The sequence below is a fragment of the Rhinolophus ferrumequinum genome, chromosome 9, assembly GCF_004115265.2.
Source record: "Rhinolophus ferrumequinum isolate MPI-CBG mRhiFer1 chromosome 9, mRhiFer1_v1.p, whole genome shotgun sequence".
Lineage (NCBI taxonomy): Eukaryota > Metazoa > Chordata > Mammalia > Chiroptera > Rhinolophidae > Rhinolophus > Rhinolophus ferrumequinum.
The window spans coordinates 82,576,939-82,594,565 of NC_046292.1; the positions used below are offsets into that span (position 1 = coordinate 82,576,939).

The 17,627-nt window shown below is 35.1% G+C and overlaps 1 protein-coding gene across 2 annotated transcripts in view; it reads right to left on the reverse strand.

The window, feature by feature from the left end:
• Nucleotides 1-2,310: 2,310 nt before the first annotated feature.
• The window catches only part of TMEM170B (transmembrane protein 170B), a 31,102-nt gene continuing 15,785 nt past the window's right edge, over nucleotides 2,311-17,627 (reverse strand). Inside the window, exons 2-3 of one of the 2 annotated variants that reach the window (XM_033114175.1) lie at nucleotides 15,188-15,358; nucleotides 2,311-6,665 (exon numbers count right to left, since the gene is read on the reverse strand). In XM_033114175.1, coding sequence (XP_032970066.1) covers nucleotides 6,535-6,665; nucleotides 15,188-15,358 — 302 coding nt within the window. In that variant the 3' untranslated portion in view covers nucleotides 2,311-6,534. Of the gene's footprint in view, nucleotides 6,666-8,302; nucleotides 8,377-15,187; nucleotides 15,359-17,627 lie in introns of those variants that run through there. The other variant, XM_033114176.1, reaches the window with a different exon arrangement.

The following is a 17,627-nucleotide window of genomic DNA, read 5'->3' on the forward strand; positions in this document are numbered from 1 at the left end:
AGTAGTTGTCATCTGTCATCGTCAATGGCAAAATAACTGATTTTTATTAAACCATAACGAGTTCATTCTGACACCGTTCCTAATTTTTGAATCCCCAATAACAGGTGTACCGATCCTGAATCTCACTGAATTCACTTTGCAAAAAAAGTATCCTAACTTCCAGGGCACCAAGACATCATTTAGCTTTTAAAAACTGTACTGTGGTTTACTAAATGATTCATCAGTGATCTCTGAAAGTTAACACACTTTGAAAGTAAGTCTTTTAATATCTATCAGGTAAACTATGTTTTTGCTATTTAAATAAATACATTTTAATTGGTTAATTTCAAGATAAAGTTGATCCTCTCATCCCAGAATGACTAGAGTCAGGGGTTAGTACTTTATGGTAATATCATGAATTTTACCAAGTTATATGACTGAAATGAAAAATACTGTGGAATTTCATGTTGTTCATGTAAATAAATGTGTAGAGCTCGTGTGAGTGTTTGTGTGGGTGTGAGGGAAGAGCGCAAGAATTTAAAAAATTCCTCCATCGTCAGTACATCCAATATCACAAGTTTTAAGAAAGTGTCAACAATTAGACTATCAACTCATCCAGTATTGAAAGTAAATCATTTTTATCACTATTCAAACAAGTGTAGCTCTTTTGCTTTCTATGGAGAACACTTCAAAATGTTCTTTCCCAAAGATTCTTAGTGATGATGTGCAAATACTTTAAAAACAAAGGAAACTTTTCATTATCAGTAGTACTATCAAGTTTACATTCAATTATACAGGGCTCTAAAAAAATGATGCTTTTTAGAAATTACCAATACATAACATACTTAGGAGAAAAGTAACATACTGTTATGGTAGTTATGCGTTATACTTCCTCTTTCTGTGTATTTATATTACACTGCTTTCCAGTTTCAGTTACATATTTAAATGCATTCCCCGAAAGGGGGCAGTCCTGTTACCACTGAGGGAAGATACATATGGGTGCAGTATCGATCTAAAAAAATCTGTAAGAGGTTCATGCTCTCTTGACTTGCCTATAGTATTTATTTTTCAATAAGATTATAGCTGCATAACCAGAAGGCGTTCAGAACATTCTCTTCTAAACCAGGACTTCTAATTCTATCAACAAACTGTACATAAGTTTAAACTATAATATATGACATTTGTATGGAAGGGGGAGGGAGATTTATAAGAAAATGCTAAATTAATTCTCAAAATAAAAAGAAAGTTATTACAAATAACTTCAACCTATGTGCAATGAAGATAAGGAACATGACAATGAGTCCCCTAAACTCGGGACACGATGGTTACAGTTCACAGCCCAGTTCACTCAGAATTTGGGTGTTTCCATTAATTTAATAAAGTATTAACTGGTACATCTGCACATTTACTGAAAATACTTTACATATTAAACACTACTTCCTCCAAACAAATTCACAGACACATTTTTAGATAATTTACTCAGCAACCTCCTCAAAAACATTGTATTGCCTACAATGAACAGAGATCCCTAAGTCAGAAGGGCAAACCTACCACTATACACACACACAAATGTAATACGATTTCATAACGCTTTGTGTTAAGTCAAGTCGCACATATAAAGAAACACAGAATTTTGTAAACATGCAGTACACATATTCATACAGTGTATAGTCTTAACAGAAGGAGGGGGTGTTCACATAGTGTGGGGGATACTTCATCAATACACCTTTGTTTTTGTTACCCTTCCAATGTTTCTTCATGTCTTTAAACCTCTCTCTGCTACATGTTTAAAAATTGTTACCATTTTAAATGAAATAATGTCCTTTTAATCCTGGAGAGTCTCACCCTCAGATGTTACATAAATGACGGAGAGTTAAGGGAAATTATGAGATCATTTGATTACTAGTCAGTTTTAATCACTGAGATTCTCACCCCGATTATTAAAAGAAACAGCAATTTATCCAGTTACCCAAGTGATGCCAAACTTCTCTACAACCCAGGTCTACTAGAATTTCTTCAGTAGCTTTCCACATTCTTCACATCTTAAAAATAAATAACAACTCTTTGAAGATATTCTGATTAAGATGTTCTGAGAGATAAATTTGTGAAAGCAAAAGGAAGTGATTTGAGAGTATTTCAGAAAGTACTCAGCATCTTAATTCTTGAAGTATAAAATGGACATAAATTTAAAATAACTATTTCTTTTTAAGTTGAAAACAACCAACCAACCAACTAACCCCTTAGAGCTGAAGCACCTTGGTCCAAGGAAGGAAGACCTGGTGGAACCTGCAGCGCAGTCTATCTGCCTACAGAATTTGCAGGACACTGTGAAGCCAGCCTCGGAGGGCAGAAGAGAGGTGGACATACGGAGGAGACACTTCTCCAACCCTTTAACAAGGATAATAAATTGAACGTAGTAGAGATTCAGTGAATAGCAGTTGAATGAATCCAAGGGAAGCGGCAGGATATGGCAAAGGAGTAAATGCTAAGTACCTCTACCTTTTTCCTATTTTAACCAGCGGTAAACACAGCCTGTAATTTAATCCCGCTTGCTTTGCCATTTCCACTACCACCAACTCCCCAAAGTGCTCTTAGATAAATATCGGCTGATTTTAAAAATAAAGAGGTGGAGAGGAGGTAAAGGAAGCAAGATTATAAGGGAAATATTTCAGTTTTTCCTTCTTAAAAATACATGTAAGAAAAATGTGGAAATGGAAGAAAAGTGATGAATTTTACAAAACAACATATTCAATTGGTATTGCAAAATGTAATTTAAAATAATTCTAATGACTGACTATTGATCATTTACTGTCAAACATATGCTGCTTTGCCATTGATAAACAAGAAGTGACAGGGCCTGGATTCAAATTTATGTCACTGGCTTAGATTCGAGCATTCTCTTGACTATGTTTCAGTTACTGAAACTCCATTTGGTGGATAAACAGGGGAAATCAGAATTTGGAAGGAAAAAAACACACAAAAAAACAGGACTTGAACTTTCAACAAGAATCAGGAAACAAAATGTTGTCCCAATCTTTTTAGGATTTGAAATCACCTTGCTAGCTCTTGATGGACTAAGAGGAATTCTGGGCAGGAATCCTGGTAGTTATCCGCAATTCCTATAGAAAAGACTTGGTACAGGGCTTTGTACATAGTAGATCCACCAAAAATGTCTTAAAAACTTGAATTAACTGGTGTGCAAGTGTCAGCTTGGGCACGTTAACATGTCAGCCCCACTCTCCTCCTCTTAATTAAAATTCTCCAAAGACCTTTTCCAACAACATTCTTTGATTTTGAATTACCCCGTTCCTTACATCACAAATACATGACATATAGGGAAGCTCACTTTTTTATTTCTCACTTGAAGTACAAACAAAACCCTTACACTTTTTAGGGCAGTGGAAAAGTATGCAGCAAATACTAAGACAGTACATTGGGTAATAAACGATAACACTGTTTGGTAAACATTAAGATCTAAAGGAAGAATAATTAAGCTGCAAGCACTGAATATACGGTAGCCACTCTTCAGCCCTTTCCTTATTCTAGGCAACCAGTAAAATCGTTCCATGGCACAGATTACTTGCACGTCCTTCATTTAAAGGTTTTAAGCATCATTGTAGCTTAGATGAGGCCCCCTGACTAAACTCTGATCTATGTATGGACTTTTCTAAGCAGTACGTTAAATAATAATTAGTTTGGGCATATACGAGTCTCTTCTTTGGGGAACTGATTTCACTGTCAGCAATATATTACCAAACATTTTTTAAAATAAAGAAATGTAAACTGCAGAGGAGTTCCCTGCCCTTCTGCATTTATCACACAGAAATTTTACAGCTAAATCACATACACATTTTAAGAAGTTGTAACACAAATACATCAATAAGGGCTTTTGTCACATCACAAACAAGGGTCTCCAGCACTACTGAGCCAAGAAAAATCTCCCCAAATTAAAACAAAATCTCAAATATCCTTAAACTTATTTAAAATATTCAACTGAACAAATTCTCCACTAGAACATGTGTTCACTGAACAAAAGCTTTCTAATTAGACTGTATTCATCTATAGCAGCTTTATATTTATGTATATAATGATATATATGTATGTAGATATATATCATTCAACATTTCTTGTCTCTATAGGAAAACCACTAACTTTTAAAAAAATCTCAGCATAGAAATAGCTATTAAGACAATTTCATCAATTCACACTATTTAACTGTATTTCAAAACATCAAAAAAGTGACAGTTACACAAAATCCCAATGGAAATAACTGAAAACAGCAAAGAAATAAAAAATTCCCCCCAAATTACACACACATACATACACACACACACACAAATTCACAATGCAAAGCAACTTTATAATGAGATTAAGAAACTCTACAAACAAATTATTAACCATCCAATTATACTTCCATTCTAGAGTAAAAACAGGAGTTTAAATCTCTTTGGTCCACACATTCATACACTTAATGTATCCCAGTTATTTTCTGGTTAATTTTGGATTCTGAATCAGGTGTTCCATGTTACCTTACCATGATAAGTTTCTTAAATCATAACATAACCGTGTGTTAAAATATTCATTTTGTACATCTTCAACATGTTTTTCTTAATTCCTCTCAAAGACTATGAATACTTTTGATTAGTGACAGAATAGACAAAAAAAGAACACAATTCAAGTCTCTCAGAAAAAGAGAAATCAAACTGACTTGGAAAATGTATGCCTAAATTTAATTTGGGAAAACATCAAGAATATAAAGAACACACGAAAATAATTTCAGGGTTATACATAATTTAAGAAATCATTGTTTTTTACTTCAACAATCTCTAAGAATGTACAGCCGCTAACTGTTTTTCCTCAAAACAAATTTCCAAGCCACATCATTAGAAAACCCCCCAAACTGGCTTTCCCACTGGTAAAAGTAACCCCCCTCAACTCTTCACTATTGAGCTGTTGATATAGTCTGCATTTTGGTGAAGGAAGAGTGGCATGAGTAACCAAGGTCTTAAGTTTAAATGGGACCTAATAAAAACGTACTTTTTACCAAACAGGTTATAAAACAGCGAGGCTGTGCGGATTACTTTTCTGGATTGAATTTAACTTCATATTCTCTGTAGTGGCTCTTCCTTTGAGTTAGTACATTTATAATTGTACCTGGTACTAAAAACAAAAATCTCAGTAGGAGGTAAATTCAACCAAGGTCTGTTTCCCTTAATTGCTGTACTCTTAAAAACAAGTATATATTGCCCAAACCCCTTAAAATGTTTTATACTAAGGACTTCTCCATTTCTAATAAATGTCATCACACATTCTATTAAACTTAAATAACAGCATAAATGAAGAACTGGAAAACTAAGATGAATCACTCAAATATATGTTCAGTACTGTTCAGATATGCTGAGACAAATTGCCAAATTTTAAAATTATTTACTAGATTCCCCAATTTTTACTTAGTGAAATTATGTTACCACATATCCAAAGAGTTTATTTCTCTTCCTATACCATTTACTACTTATCTATAAATGAGGCTTTTTGTTTTCACAGCCTAATTTAGGCCACTCTTTAAATATAGTTAATACTCCAGAATGAAAGATTGTTTACATTTTGTCAAAAATCAAGACATATGCAACAAGTAACATAATCCCACTGAGATACTAGTTATAAAGATGTTTTCTCCATGATATACATGGCAAAAATTTTTAGAAAGGTCAAAGAATGCAACATGCATTTCAGATTTCTTTTCTAACAAAATTTTAAGAAAATTTTTATTTTCAAATTATATTTTTATGCACACAAACTACAATCAGTGTGTGTGATGCCGTAAAGTTTTTGAATTCATCTCAACAGAACATTTACGTATGAGGGAGACTATTAGAAGAGTGTTATTTAAATGAGTGAAAAGGATGCACCCTACAGATCTACTTTGAGTCTTTAAGAGTTTAGCTAGTTTTCCATTAAGTATTATTTTCCACATAAATTAAATAACAATAGTGCCTAAGCATGTTAAAGCCCTAATCCCAGAAACGTTCAACACTAAAAATCAAATAACTTATCTCCTATTAAATGATTCCGTACTCAGCACTCACACCGGGGTTAGCATTACAAAACAAAAATCTCACTATGTTACCTGAATTCATGTCAAACATGTTCACAGCACTCATCTCCACTTGCAAATTGTCACATGATCAATTTATAAAAAAAGAAGAGAGTTTGGCACATATATCAATTCCTCAAAATGTCCCTGTAACTCAACACTGTTAAAAATGATGATTCAACACCAATGTTAACCTGATTTGGCAGCTAAACAAGGTGCTTTTTCTTGCAGCTTCTCAGTGGCATTGGCCTTGCCTGGGACGGAGGCACGTGAGGTGCAGTGCGGTAGTGCAATCACTTGAACACCAGAGGGCAATCTTTCCACGCAGCTCAAGGCCTTAGCTTCTGACCTGCTCCTTCCAAAATCTTGTACAGTTATCATCCCCACTTGTTATCAATGCCATTTTCAGAGAATCTGTACGTCTGTTTCCTTATGTGAAGTAAGACATTCCCACAGAAACCTCAGAGTGTGGCGAGGATCCTTGAAAAGGAGATGATTAATGTCAGAACAGTCTGTCCAACGCCCCACACCAGCGCTTCCAAAGGAGCCATGTTCTTCCCTGCTACTCTGTAAATGCCCGCTACTGCTGCACCTGGATGACAAACGAGTGGGAGAAACAAAGTAACGCGTCAGTTCATTTTATAATACACTTCATGGTTGTAACTTAGGATCTCTTTTCATTTTATCAAAACAGAGTAAGGCATTGTTCAGTCTCACAAATTTTCTATGAAAGAGTTTCTATGTGATTGGTGAAAGTTATACTTTGCCATACCACTTAATTGAAAAAAAGGTTTCTATTCAACCAGAAAATGTATGTTTATAGTAGGGTTGCTTACTTGACTCCAAATATGTGCATAAAAAATGAATAATTCATTATTGTACATAATCTCTCACCTGAGCACTGAATTGGCAAGAACTCATTACCATTTTTATAAAACATACGCCAGAATATATTGATAATTATAAATGATAATACAAAACTACACAATTTAATGTAACTTCTAAATGATTCAAGGACATTTAATATTAAAGGATCTTTTTAAATTTCTTTCAGTAAATTAATTCTTAAATGTTATATAAGATCAGAATATTTGATAAATTCATTTCACAATCTACTATATAAAATATAGTTTAAGCTTTTTAATAAAGCATACAATTGTAAGGTTATTTGGAAGACTACTATTATGATATTTAGTAAAAATGGAAGATGAACTTGACATATTTAGGAAAAGGTTTTAGGAAAAGGTTTTTAGATAATGTGCACTTTTGAGAATGAGAGAATCTCAGAGTTACGAAGAGCCTCAGAGCCCTTCTGATTCAACAGTTCACCTTATTAATATAGTACATACAGTGATGTGGTGCCTACGTGGCTGATTTTAAAAGCACATTTGGAAATCATAAAGGAAACAGCATTTAAATGATAGTAGTCCATCTCACAGATTGAGATGGCTTTAAAACTATTTTTCTAGAAGAAAAACTGTGTACATATCCTAGAATGATCAAATATATAGAAATAATAGAAACAAATTTATTCAAAGACACTCAACTGAAAATTGAGATAGAAATCTATTCATAAAAATTAGCTAAGAATTACGTAGTTCACTTAAAACCTCCCAAATAAAAATTACTGTATTCCTCCATAAGAGCTGTAAATGAAAAAAAGCAAATTATTACTCTAAGCTGAGGACCTTCATATGCATATTTTAAGAAGGAAATTAAAATGTATAGTGTACATCATCTATCTTGACAGGAACTTTACAAAAATTATCTTATTTAAATATACCACTCCTGAGTAATATTACCTAATTTAAAGATGTAAAAGGAAGTTCAGAGAGGTTCAATTACTAGCCCAAGGAAACATAGTAAGTAGAAGCTGGAATTTCAATCCAGGTTTATCTGGCCATAAATCCCCCAATCGTTCCATCATTTCACAGTTATAGTAAGTGAAATATAGTACAAGGAAGTCAGAAAATAATAAAGTAACTGATAATCATCTCAATAATAAATAAAACCCCTAGTAGTACCAAAATTTACTTAATAAGCTTCACTTGTATAATTGCTCATATTGAATTTTAGAACTGAATGCATTTAAAAAAATTTTAAAGATCCTATGCCTTCATTGTCAGATATTACGTTAAAATAAACCTGAAAAAAAAACTATTTTTATTCGGATTTACCCTGAATTTCCATGAGTATCTTCAATTTTTAAAACCACAATTTGGTCTCTATCTCTCCAGCCCTAAGTTTCCAAAAATGATCCATCCAAGAAGTAGAAAATCTAAGCAATCACTAGCTCAGGCTGCCTGGGAAACAACAAACAAATCTGTCAATTCAAACATCTCATGCTTAAACAAGGTTAAGAGCATGGGTTCTGAGCTAGACTTGTGGATTAAAATCCAAGCTCCACTAAGGACCCAGGGGAATCAGTTTTGGGATATCTCCCATATGGGTTTAGAAGTTAGTTGGAGGCCAGGAGCCATGGAAAAGCACCCTACGAAATGTGAGAAGGGAATAAGAGAAGAGTTTCAGAAATAGAAGAATGAGTACTGAAAACATTTCTACTTCACTGTCATCTTCTTTTCCAAATAAGCTGACTCCTTTACTTATTATGAAGCTGTTCTGGTGAGGATAAAATGGATTTCACCTTGGAAGGCCATGTTGTTTGAGGGAAAAATCAACAAAACTACTAAATATCCCACTTTATAATAATCTTTCAAGGAACAGAGGGCAAGAATTTCAAGTGTAGTCAAAATGATGAGGGAAGAAAAATGAATTTAAAAAAAGAAGAAAAACCAGTATAAACTCCAGAGTTCCCACAATCAAAGGAGACATTTTAATAGTGTTACACAGAAAAAGTCATTGCCAATTTCCTCCCAGTGGATAATCAGTTAGGAACCAATGTGTAAATTATAACTTCCCTCCCAAAGAAGGTGATTTATAAAAGTTCCCATTGCATTGTATCATTTCACAGCCCAGAAGCACTAGTCAGAAAACCCTGTTCCAGTGAAACTCTTACTCTAAAAGGTCTGAAAGAAAATAATTTTGTGTGCCTCTTAAATGATTTTGGAAATGATTTTGGAAATTAAATATTGAGCAGATGTGAAAGAGTATTTATAAAATTATACGTAGACTATAAAAATAACAAATTCCCAAGTACCCATCATCCAACTGAAGAAAGTAACATTACTATTTCCTTTGAAATTCCCATGGACCCTCCTCAGTTGTGTCCCATTCCCTCCCTGGTTTTTATCATTCCTTTCCTTTTCTTCAGCTTTACCATCAGTGTATGTTAATAAGGATAAACATTACTTAGTTTTTTAATAAAGGAATTTTATATACACTGACACTGTAAGTATTCTACAATTTTTGGCTCAATATTGATGTTTGAAGTTATCCATGTTGTATATGTAGCTAAAATGCACACATTTTCATTGTTGTATAGGATTTCAAGTATAAACAGAACACAACTTATTTATTCATTCTACTGTTGCCGACATCGGTTCCAATCCATCACACTGGCATACACTGCTTCTGTGAACACGCTTATACATGACACCTGGCATACATATGCAGTCAAGAGTTTCTCTACAATACATACGAGTAGGTGAAAGTAGAATTGCTCAATCCCTATGTTTCCGGCATTTCCAACTTTACTAGAAAATGCCAAATTGTTTTCCAAAGTAGTTGTACTAATTTATACTCCAGTTACTATTCCATATCCTCAGTTATCTTTGTTGTTTAAAATTTTTGAAATCTGGTAAATGAAACATACTATCTCTGTGATTAATTTGCATTTCCCTGATAATGTGATTGAGCTTTTTTTTCACATTAATGGCCATTAAGATTTCTACTTTCATGAAATGCTTGTCAAATCTTTCATCCATTTTTCTACTGGATGGACTTTTTCTTATCTGAGTCACAGGGTTCTTTTTTTTTTTTAATATAGCTTGGATATTAATCTTTTTTACAAATGTCTTTCCCCAATTTGTGATTTAGTTTTCACTTGCTTTAAGGTATACTTTGCTGAAGCAGCCAGCTGAGGGAGTACAAACATAATAGTCTTCTTTATTTTCTTGGTGAAATATGAGATGAAGATATGTGAGAATGAAGAACACAGAAGTGGAAATACAGTGCTTGATATAAATGATACAGGTTAGGAATTTCCAATACAAACAATGACAGGAAGAATCAGTTAGGAATCAGGAAAAATCCCCCAAGTATTAAGGGGCTAGAAAAGACTGGTACATCGAAGATAAAGTGGAGAAAGCAGCTGAGTTGATCTGAAGGTGAGTAAAAGATAAAACTATAAGGACATGATAGACTAGGAGAAGAGTCACCAGTGGACAGAAGATATCAATATAGATACAGCAACGTAAAGTGCCTGCAGAGGAATACACCAATTTAAAGTGATTTGATTTGCCCTCCATATTTCCTGAGAGAAAGCGAATAGAAAGGTTGAGTCAGATTTAGTTTTAATAGTGTGTTGATTCTATCAGTTGTATAGTTAGATACAGGGTCAGGAAACTATAGTCCACAGGTCAAATGTGGCCCACCATCTGTTTTTTCACAGCATGCAAGTGAAGGATGGTTTTTATATTTTTAAACAGTTCAAAATATCAAAAAAAGAATGCTATTTCATGACACATGAAAACTGTATGAAATTCAAATTTTAGTGTCCATAAACGTTTTATTGACAGATAGCCATACTCATTTCTGATACTGAGCTATCTTTGCATTCCAAGGTAAATGAGCCTGTATATTTCCGTTCTTGTGTAGTTTTCATCTTGTCTAGCAACAAGATTACTTTGGCTTTGGCTAATAAGCTGCACCCAGGTTTTTTTGTTGTTTGTTTTTTGTTTTTTAATATACATAATTTTTTAAATTAAAGTGTATTGCGGTGACAATTATTAGTAAAGTTACATAGATTTCAGGTGTACAATTCTGTAATACATCATCCATATCTCACATTATGTGTTCACCACCCAGTCAGTTCTCCTTCCATCACCATATATTTAAGCTATGCCCAGTTTTAACTCTTTCTATTTTTTTGTAATAATTTGGATAAAATTGCAAATATGGTAGAGATCATCTGTAAACTCATTTGGGCCAGGAGTTCTTTAGGGAGGAGGAGTGTTTAACATTTCAATTGTTTAAAAATACTTATTGTCCCATTCATATTCTCTATTTCTTCTTATGCTAATTTTGATACTTTGTATTTAGGAATATATAGCTGACCGCAAAACTGTTATCTTTATAATTTTTTTAGTCTCTTTAATATTGAGTCTGCAGTTATTTCTTCTGTTTTGTTCTATATGTTACTTTTCTGCCTTAATTCATTTTTAACTAGTTTGCTAGCAATCTATTCATCTTATTATCTTTCCAAAGAACCAGTTTTTCGCTTTGCTAATCCTTCATAACCTCAACTTACAAAACTTAACAGCATTTCTTTAAATTAATAAAACTAAACAATGTAATCAAAAGAGATACCATGTATGACAACTATAGCTTAATGAACTTCGGAAATAACTTAATTAAAAATATACAACCCTCCTACTGAGAAAAACATTTTTAAACACTAACAAAAGTAATAGAAGTTGATATGAATAAATGGAGATGTATTACATGTTCTTGAGTGGATTAATTTAATATGCCAATTCTTCCCAAATTAACCTCTACATTTAATTAAGTTCCAATAGAAATCACAGTCATACTTTTTGAGGAACTCAAAAATTCACATGAAATAATAAAGGTTCATGAATAGCTACGTTAACTTTGAGAAAGAACAGAAAGAGGGACCTAGCCCTACCAGATATTAAGCAATACAGGCTTACCTTGGAGATATGTGGGTTTGGGTCCAGACTACCACAATAAAGCAAGTATTGCGATAAAGCAAGTGATAATCTTTTAGCTGGTATAGGATCTTGCCTTCAATTTGGAAAAAAAAAAATTCAACATCTGTGAAGTGCAATAAAGTGAAGTGCAATTAAATGAGGTATGACTGTACTATAAAACCATAGGGATAAAAAAATATGGTCTTGCTGCAAGAACACGTAAAGAGACTAATAAATCAGAACAGAGTTCAGAGACATATCTATGTACCTGGAGAACATAATACACAAAAATGGTGACACTACAAATCAATAAAGAAATGGGTATTTTAGTGACTGGTGTGGTAAAAATTGACTTACTACCTGGGAGGGATAAAAAGGCACCTGGAACCCTATCTAATATCAAATACAAAGGTATGCAAATTATGACCTAAACGGCAGACACCTGTTTTTGTTAAAGTAATATAATACCGGGTCTTATATTAATTTTTGCTCCAAAAGACACATTAGGGCTGATGGCCCAGCTAGGTCTTATTTTTAGGGAAACAGGGTAAGTAAAATGAAAAAAAAAATCACTCTATTCTGGAAATAAAATCTAAGAAGTGGAAAAATATAATAATATGTATCAATATTCAGTCAGTATCTTACGCAATATAGATATTCAGGAATAATTTAATGAACTGAAGATAAAGCTGTGAGTATACTGGCACTCACATACATTAAGAAAATATAGTTAAAATATTCACATTGGCTAGTTTTCTTAATTCAAGTGTTTGCAGGTCAGAAAATCAGCCAGAAGAAATTTAAATGTTTTATTGCTAACCTGGATGCAGATTTTTATTTGAAATTGTGTCAGCTTATATTTTTAAATATTTTAAAATATAACATTGCAGTTTCTAAAATCATAGGCTTGTTTTATTCTTGACTGAGTTAAAAGTAGTGTGTGTGTGTACACACACACACACACACACACATCATTGAGAAAAATGGAAGTAGTATGACATTTCTTATCCTTTAAGTTTTACAATAATTTATACCAATAAATACACACACACACACACACACACACACACACACACACACACACACTACTTACGACTTCTGAAAAAACTACTCCTCCCGCCTCTGTTCACTGTCCCACAATTACAACAGGGCCCACATCAGAAACTGGCAGCCCTGTCACGGCTCTGTATGTCAGCACAGAGAATAACTAATTTGAATGTTTCCCCCTTTACCATAGTCCTTACATTAATTCCTTCTTTTCTAACTCACTGCCATTACTCTAGGCCAGATCCCGACCTCAAGTTCAAATTACAGTTAACGTCTCTTAATTCCTCTTCCTTCCCCTTTTTCCTCCATTGTTCCTTTCGCTTTCTCCCTTCCATACGTCCGCTCTTCCTCCCTCACTACATCCAGTCCTCCCAGTATTTTGTGAGTATGTGTTATGTTCCAGGTAGTGTTTTATTTTGGGGATACAGCAGTGATGAAGACAGACAAGGTCCCTGCTCTCTCCGAGTTTTCTCTTGGTTCTTCACATGTATTTTATAGTCAGCTATAAAACATATTTTCCCATTGAACTGCTTAGCTCCTTGCCAACTCCTTTCAAAAATATCTGTTTCTTTTCCACAGCCTGCAGAATAAGTCCAAACTTTCCAGTTGGCCTTCCAAGATCCTCTAGGATCTGGCTCCATTCTATCTTTCCAGCGGCATCTCCTACTACTTCACTATGCATATCCTATACTTCAGCTAAACCTGAAACAAGTTTAAAACTTGTTTTAAAACTTATCTATGGTGACGTACCATATGAAGTTACAGGCTGAATGCAGCAACAATAGAAGCAACAAAACCTAATACAAGATAACACAGAAACACCAAACACTAAATTAAGAAAGGATGAGAAAAGAGATGATTCATTACTAGTAGTACAACTGTTTTATGATCGTCTTACCAGAGACATAGTAAGAACAGGGCAAAGTATGCCCATCACCCTGGGAAAAGATGACGGCGGGACACGAGAGGATAGGCCTTAGAGCTACAGAAGAAAAGGACTTCCTCTTATCTCTGGGGCAAAGAACCAGTTAGACAGGAAAAGTCCTTCTTGGAGTCTCGAAACAGGTTGAGTGGGAGCAGTGAGCTGCCCCAGACATTGGAAGTTGGTCAGAAGCAATCAGCAGTATAAGCCTCTGTTACTCAGTCACAATGAGAGAATCACCAAACAGCATAAAGCTGCAGCCAATTTCTGGCAGGACCACATTAAGGAAGCAGCTGGGGCACGCTCCAGCCTCAACAAGACGCACCTAAGTTGTGGCTCAGCGAGCACAGCGGAAACCAGAACTAACTCTTTGAACCAACTCTTTGGACCCGAGGCTGGAGTTGGGGCCTAAGGAGAGTGTTAAGAGAAGGCCAGAGGGAATGAACTGAGGACCTTATGAAATGCACAGGAGGCAGCATTGTAGAAAACTTGCAAATAGCTGGAGGACACTGTAAAGTGGCTACTTTCTTGTAGGCCGAGGGAGATTTGTGTCACAATTTGTGACATAAGAAGGAACCAGTTTTATTTCGTAGTCACAGGCAGATGACATATTTTCACTCTTTTTTAATGACAATTATCACCATCCCATTTGTGTGCCTACCTTTCTCCCTTCAGATCTAGTGGCTCCTTTAAAGCAGAAACTATATCCACTCTAAGATAAATTTTCTCATGAATTGCTTTGCCAATTTTTACACGTTTTTGTATTTCCCATAAAACCTTTCATGGGCCGGCCCGGTGGCTCAGGCGGTTAGAGCTCCGTGCTCCTAACTCCGAAGGCTGCCAGTTCGATTCCCACATGGGCCAGTGGGCTCTCAACCACAAGGTTGCCAGTTCAATTCCTCGAGTCCCGCAAGGGATGGTGGGCTGCGCCCCCTGTAACTAGCAACGGCAACTGGACCTGGGGCTGAGCTGCGCCCTCCACAAACTAAGACTGAAAGGACAACAACTTGACTTGGGAAAAAGTCCTGGAAGTACACACTGTTCCCCAATAAAGTCCTGTACCCTTTCCCCAATAAAAAATCTTGGGGGGAAAAAAAAAAAACTTTCATGATGAGTCTTCACATAGTAGAAATACAAACACTACTTCGATGAATAAATGGACTGATCTTTACCTTCTAGGTGAAGTGCCATTAGTCCTGAAAAAATATTCTACATGAAAGATTACACTCATGTCACACTTACAATAAGAACAAAGTTAGCCAAGCCGTACGTGCATATAGACTTCTGTCTTTAAACAAAACAAAATCAACTTACTAGTAATCATTGCTCCAGTTACGGACGCCAGAAATCCGATGCTGACTGCAATGACAGAGATTACTCTCCCGTGCCTATGTCTCTGCAGCATCACAAACATCAACACTCCTGCAGCACCATGGACAAACAGAGAGGAGAAGAGAGCCCAGAGAAAGATCCAGTACCACATCTCTGAAAGGAAAAGCAAAGTGTTAATCATTCTGTTGAAAACATCTTAGAAAATTCAGTTTAACAAGCTGTGAGCCCCCATGATTTGGGGAAGGTCAAATGAGATGATACAAAGTTGCCTAGCACAGGACTGATACATACCTACTAGTACTAAATCCATTTTAATGATTATCGTCATCACCAATGCTTGACGGGAAAACAATTCCCTCCACGACGTCACCAGGTTAAGGCTAAGCTCTAACTTCCTCTAAATGTCTCCATCATATAGCTGTAATACATCAATTTGTCTAAGATAAGACTAATATATTTTTAAAACTCCTGAAATAAAGTATATAATTTATTGCCGTCTGACATATAATTTTCTATTTTCAACACTAAATAGTAGTATTAAGACATTTAAAAATCTACCCTTTAATTCAAATCATTCCAGAAATTCGTCAATGATTTTATCTTTTATGATTTTAAGAATTTGAGGAAATTCCCCTCTTGGCTTTTAACTTTACATAACACTACGAAACAGTCAGATTTTTTTTTTTAATTTTATTAAGAATTCTTTGCCTCAGATCACTTTAATAGTTTTTACCAGAAACTTTTCACACTCGATTATTCTTCAATATATCCTCAATTACTATTAATTGAAGTTTCGTTTACACAGCGTTGATGAGCACACCTTTCATTCTGTCTCTAGCATTCATTCCCTTTCTATCTGGCAATCTGCAGCCTCCTGGTCGATACATATAGCTCCCACAGACACTGCTAGGTCCCTGCACCGACTCCATCTTCTTGACCACGCTTGTGGTGAGTATATCAGGACAGGCCAGCGATCCCAGCTGTGCCAGTCACTCCCTTCCCCTGGGAACTCTGCACTGGGACCATCTGAGCAACTCAGTCTTTGGGTGGCTGAAGCCGAAGGGTTCAGGATCTGGGAACAGCCATTTCATCAGCACATGATGAAAGCGACGATACACAATGGAAAAAAAAAAAAAAAGATCTGTCAAAGACAAGGGACAACCGAGTCCCATTTCCAGTCGTTTTTAAGGCCCTACCACATTACTGTCCTTAGAGTCAATCTTAGTTTCCTTGTAATAAAATCCCTCTTTTTATTTAAACCAGTTCAGGTAGGGTTTCTGTTACATAGAACTAAAAGAGCTGACCCAAGAATGTTCAGATGTCACCTTGAGAATCACCTTTGCTATACAAACATTCTGTAATGGAAAATGTCTCATCTGCTATTTGTACTAGTATTCCCTCTCTATCAAGTATAAAAGTCAGTAATAGCCATAAAGTAAAAGTGATACATTAAAACTAACTTACCCAAACATCATTAGAGCACATTTATACACTGTTAAGGGGAATGTCAAATAGTACAGCTGCTATGGAAAACCCTGTGGTGTTTCCTCAAAAATTAAAAATCAACGACTACATGATCCAGCAATTCCACTTGCGTGTATATATCCAAAATAACTGATAGCAGGATCGTGAAGAAATATTTGCAAATCCATGCTCATAGCAGTATTATGAACAACTGCCAAGAGGTGGAAGCAATTCAAGTGTCCATAGATGGATGAATGAATAAACAAAATATGGTCTACATAAACAATGGAACATTATTCAGCCTTAAAAGGGAAGGGAATCCTGTCACACGTTACAACATAAATGAACCTTGAGGACTTTATGCTAAGTGAAATACGCCAGTCACAAAAGGGCAAATACTGTTTGATTCCACATATAAGAAGTACCGAGAGTAATAAAACTCACAGAAACACAAAGTACAATGGTGGTTGCCACAGGTCTGGGAAGCAGGAAATGGGGAGTTGTTTAATGGGTACAGAGTTTCAGTTTTGCAAGATGAAAAACATATGGAGATCTATTGCACAATAATGTGAATAAACTTAACATTACTGAACTGTACTCTTAAAAATGATTAAGATGGTAAAGTTTATATTATATATTTTTACCATACTTTAAAAAAATGAACTAAGTAAAATTTGTTAAAAGTATAGATAGAAATTTAAAAAAATAACTATTTTAAGTCAAGACCATAAATGACGAGCCACTTAAAAACAAGACAAAAAGCTCTCCTAAGAAAGGAAGAAGAGTGTGGTTAAGAAAGGTGACACGAGGGATCTTTGTGGCAATGAAACTGGTCTGTATTTTGACATGATGGTGGCTACATACATACTGAATAGAACTAAATACACACACACAAGTGAGTACTAGTATCCAAGTAATACTGGTGGAATTTGAGTAAGGTCGGTGGATTGTACCAATG